The following is a 5,429-nucleotide window of genomic DNA, read 5'->3' on the forward strand; positions in this document are numbered from 1 at the left end:
GCAAATGCAAAGTGCTAAGATCGTGGAAAAAAAAGATCGTGGCTTCTGACGCCGGTGCAACTGTCGTTCCTTATTCGTGACCATGAAAGAAGAAGAAAGAGAGAGGAACTGCCCCTTAGCCTCCACCGTCACGACCATCTAGGTGGTTGCGTCAAGTGCGGTGAGCTGTATAAAAGCCACACTGGCGCTCCCAGCTCCACTACTTTCCCTGGTTCCCGAGGTAAACGCAGCAGCGCGCTGCTAAACATCAACTCAGAATGTTTCCCAGGGTAAGAGGCGCCCGCTGCTGGCGACCTTTAGATTGACAGTGCTTTCGTTTTTCACTGATGGAAATTTTGTCTCGAAAATATTTATGCAAATCAATAGTAAGTAAAAAGGGGAGCATAAAAATATATCTGTGGAATAATAACAGTGCTTGATTTTAGAAATGAGTGCCCATTGTGGCACCATAACATATTTTACTTCTCATGGCACCAAGTTAGTACATGCTGCATCAAATGCCACTAGAGTCTCAAGCTCAGCTAGTTTTGCCCGCAAATGTTTTCATCTTCACGAATGAGTTTACTGAATGTGTCCCATAGATTCCGCTAGTGTACTGTGCATCCCGAGAAGAATCCCTTCAAAGGGAAACACTATTCAGGACTGTTTTTCCAGTGAAGAAGCAAATCAGCATTTCACCTTCACTGTCACTTTGAAGTTATAGGTGTTCTTTATTTCCTTAATCGCAATATAAGAACTTCTGGATCCTGGTTCTAATAAGTTCTTTTTGATGAAATGGTAAACTAATTCCGCTAAACATACTTTTGACACCTAAAGTTTCAATATAGTAGGTGCACAGGCAGGAAATGTTTTTTTTTTCTCATAGAGACAAGACTACTTATAACACGAGCTTCATGTCAGCCCTTGTAAAAACGAAAAGATTGAGATGATATGTACCGTGATTTCACGGAATGCGCAAAAACAGCTAAAAACACTCCCAAGAAAGAGCATTTTGATCCGTGTAGCAAAAAAAAAATTTGACGATAATCGCCCCATATTTCATGGGTGTCGGAAGAAGGAAGGGAAAAAAACTGCTTTATTATTCGAAAGCCAGCCATTCTACACAGACTGCTTCGGTAAGTGATGACAACTAATTTTCCTCTTCCAGGCTATCATTTTCTGCGCCGCTGCCGCATTCATCGAGGCTGGAAATGTCTTTGGCGGCGGCCGGGGGTTACAAAGTGCTGGGTTCCGTGGCAACATTTTCGCTGCTGCCGCCACTCCTGGATTCTCCGCTGCAGAACCTTCTTACGTGAGTGAACTGCTGTGGTCATAAAGAAACTACACACTTTATTCTGGTGCAGGAAAGTGTACAGCGTACGACCGAGACAGAAAGAAAACGTTCTGTGCCCTGAAGCCTGCCGCTCGCTTTCTGTCTGCTGGCGTTAAAATCATAATTAATGCGAAAAATATTTATGAAACAATGTAACCGCCATTCGGAGCATCGCGTCTAATGAGGCTTTCGAGGTGAAAAAATTAAGCCTGCCGCTACTATGATAGCAAAATTTCACCTCACTATTCCATAAGTATTGCGGAAATCACAATTGTGTATGCAGGTGATATTTCTAGCTGTGACAAAAATCAAATAAAGTAGTTTGAGTAAAAGACCCAATCAAGATTTTCAGCTCCCGAACTAGACTTTCTATGTAATTTCTAATACACGCTAAGTGCACGTAGACAACAGAGTAGAATAAAGTTTCTAGTCATTTCTCACTAGAAGCATCGCCGTCTGTGAAAAAAAAAGTGTAAGAGACGAATGTGTGTGCACTATCATAATCTCTCACCGCCATTTCGGGCACATTGGAAGAACTAGACGTGTTGACCGCCTTGGTATTCACTTATAGTACCTCAAGTTGTTGACCTATATCCGAAACCCTCCAAACTGTTCGCAACTATATTGAACAGTTCAGAAGTTTTAATGTGTTTTTCCCGAATAATTTCTGTACTATCAACTGTTTCCATAAAAGAAGCTTAGACCGTTAGGTTGCGGATGCTTGCTTTTTATCTCATATTTAGTCTGGTAACAGTTCCTAACGGCAAGGTAAACCGCAAATTACAGATGCTTTAATATCGAATCTTTAGAATTCCGCTTAAACGCTTATGTTGATTGGAGTTTTCGCCAAGTAAATCATGTTTTGCTTTCACAGCCTCCCCAGCCGTACAGCTTTGGCTACGACAACAGAGACGAGTTCGGAACTCAGCTCTTCCACAAGGAGCAGGGAGACGCCAGCAACGCCAAGACCGGCTCGTACGGCTACCGGGACGCCAACGGACTGTTCCGCACAGTGAGCTACGTGGCCGACGCCGGCGGCTTCCGTGCCACGGTGGACACCAATGAGCCGGGCACTGCACCTGGTGCCAGCGCTGACGCAGTTTTCAACGCTAATCCTATTGCGGCACCAGCTGCAGGCGGACCATGGGCCGGCTAGGAGTGCGCCTTTTTGTTTCTGTTCAGTTCGAAAGCATTCTCAAGGTTGCGTTTGTAGTTGGCGGCTACTGGCTACTCGATGGCGAATAAAATTGTTAATTTCTAGCAACCATTACATGTGCAAGTAATGATATAGATATCTCATTTCGGGCAACTGCATCTTGGGACGTAACTGGTAATGATGTAGACATATAAGATGGGGCTGCCGGAATTTTTGATGGCTTCAAGACACATATTAAACTTATGGGAGGAATTACAGTCCACAAGAACTTAATTAAGTACACTGCAGATCCTGTAACAGGTAGGAGCTTTGAGATGCTTCACACAATCAGACATGTATAAAGAATGGAATGTGCAAAGTTCCGCATAAAATGTGTTCTTTTTTGTTATGAAGCCCAGGCTTTTAAAGGAGCGTAGACACGAACATTTTCCGTTTTGGTTGATGCCTTGTTACGCGATCATGGAACGGGACATAAAAAGCTGCAGCGCGCCACCAATAATTTATTACACTGCGATTTATCGCTGCCAGTTTTGATTGGCCAAGTTAGCAGCACAAACAGCGTAGCGAAGTCATCAACGTGCTGGAGAATCAAGCTAGTGATCACGTGAGCTTAAGAGTTTATCATGCGGCGGCATACGTTTTCGTCTGCTCTGAAAAACACGTGCGCGACACAACACATGTAGCCGCGCAGTCCATGTCGCCGTCGATCGTCTCAGTTTTCTTCGTGGCCGCCCTCGCCATCATCCAGCGGGCAGATATATTCGTTCGTATATCGTCGAGCAACTTTGAAGTTACATGGACGGATATATCCGCCACCAATGTGGGCCCGCAGAACCCCTTCAGGTTCGACCCGCCGCCCGAACGACGCCCGTCGGAAAGCGATTCCGACGAGGCTGGCAACCACGACGTTCGCCGAGGCAACACAGGCTGCTAAGTGGTCGATGCCACACATAGTTCCTATCTTGTGCCACCACTACGGATATCTTTTGGCATTTGTTCTCTGCCCGTATTTGCTCCTAATTGCACGACTGCGTACCGCGTGGGCCCCGGCCTGCGATTGCAAGCGCCATATTACTGATTGGATCAAAGCAGATAAGTACCTGACAAGTTGAATTATTATTTTTTCTTTGACGCACGCATACTTTTTCAACGGCAACAACTGCACGCCTGTGTGTGCGTGTGTTCATTAATCTTCGCGCGTGCTTATTCAGCGCATGTCCGGAAGTGAACTGTGGCGGCCATTGTCGTAGGCGCCAGTGCAGCCGCTGCCGCCCATTGGAGACTGAACAAGATTGCATCTTCTGCCGTGAAGTGCAGCGCGTGGGTGCTCTCGTTCCGGCAGAACCGAATGCATCACTGAGCACGCTGCATTGCATGCAGCGGTGCTGATTATTCACGCAATCGAAGTGACGTATTACGAGCTAATACAGTAGCGGCTAGCCGCTGTGGTAGACCTCCAGGATATACACAGGTGTGTGACGAGAACGTATCGCATGTAGCGATTTCTTAAATCTTGGATTCTAGACGCCTACAGTTGCACACGGTGGTATGACCCTTGCAGTTTCGCGATATTCGCATTTTGCCCATCAAAGGTTGTTACTTGCAAAGTCGCGCGCATATCTCAAAACTGCATTTGTGCACACGCCATAATACATCCCCCTGTGTCTTAGCCCAAATGGGCGTAGTATTGCTGCAGTGCAATCAAAATTTCACAGCAGTGACAGTGTCTTCAGAATTGCAGATATGCTGAGCTGGTACATGTGTTACTTCATGCTTTCCCATTTCCAGCCGGTATAGGTTGCTGCCTGTCGGCAGTTTGCGAGATGGGTGTTCTCACAAGTTCGGTCGACACAATCGACCAGTGCTGCCAAGTTGCGTTCTGAACGCATTCAGAGACATTTTTTCCTCTGAGGAGCACACTGGTTTAGATATACTCGATTTTAATAAAAAAACAGTACAATGGGGAAAAGGAGACTAATTCATCTTATCATTTGTGAGTTTACATATGAAAGCTTCATAGCCCCCCTTTCATGAGTACATTAGTAACAGCAGAGGTGTCAACAAGGGCACATAACAAACCACGATGCATGCGCACACAGAAAAAAAAGTATTCCAAAGCTTGGTTAAGTGCATTGCAGATGTATGATTCATGCAGACAAGGTGCCGGTGAAATAAACTTCCTGCACTCCAAATGTGGCACTAAAAACTAGCTGGTCAAATGCCACGAAAGACGGACATTGCTTGCCTATCCTGCATATGCCAATCTCCAGGTAAGGTGAAAGCACCAAATGCCACCTGTAAATGTATGCAGCTGGCATGAGGAGCCGGCCAGAGACTGTCATGAGTAGAAACCTAAACACTCATCAAACCTACTTATAAGAGAGCTGTAGTGACGGCATTTTTTATTGGAGTCTGCTACTCTTTGCACAAAGTAGCAAAATAATACCAGCAAACGCAGTGTGACCATAACTCTGAAAGGAATGAAACAGACCTCATTCTGTCGCTCCACAGGAGCAAGTGTCTGCTCACATTATACACAGCGCAGTTTTCTAATAATAATAAATGCCTAGAGCGCGTACACAATCGGGCCGCTCGCTTCATTGCCCGCCACTATTGTGGCATTCCAGCAAAACTAACATTAAGGTGTCGCTGTCCCCTCCAGCCTTAGAATCTTTCAGAACAGTAGTGCTTATCTGCCTCTTCCATATAATTGTTTGTAGCCATCACTCCTTCACACTACCTCTTACACAGCCGGCCCGGGCATCTCACCGATTGCATAATAACCTCACTTTTACACGCCTTTTGGGAAGGACCACCGCATTCAACTCATCAGCTCTGCCCCGTGCAATCATTTATTGGAATATTCTTCCTGACAACGTTGTTCACATCTCAGATCATGTTTTTTGCAAAGAAAATATAAGCAACATTTTGTTCTCAAGTGCATTTTTCTCTTAAGTGTGT

General features: G+C 45.3%; 1 protein-coding gene across 1 annotated transcript; it reads left to right on the forward strand.

Annotated features, from left to right (window-relative positions):
- Nucleotides 1–211: 211 nt before the first annotated feature.
- On the forward strand, nt 212–2,547 carry LOC144123006 (cuticle protein 10.9-like). The gene is made up of 3 exons (XM_077655934.1): nt 212–269; nt 1,148–1,291; nt 2,187–2,547. Exons 1-3 carry the CDS (start codon nt 258–260, stop codon nt 2,466–2,468), a joined length of 438 nt encoding a protein of 145 aa, XP_077512060.1. The 5' UTR covers nt 212–257; the 3' UTR covers nt 2,469–2,547.
- Nucleotides 2,548–5,429: the final 2,882 nt, after the last annotated feature.

The sequence above is a fragment of the Amblyomma americanum genome, chromosome 3 (assembly GCF_052857255.1).
Source record: "Amblyomma americanum isolate KBUSLIRL-KWMA chromosome 3, ASM5285725v1, whole genome shotgun sequence".
NCBI classification, from domain to species: domain Eukaryota; kingdom Metazoa; phylum Arthropoda; class Arachnida; order Ixodida; family Ixodidae; genus Amblyomma; species Amblyomma americanum.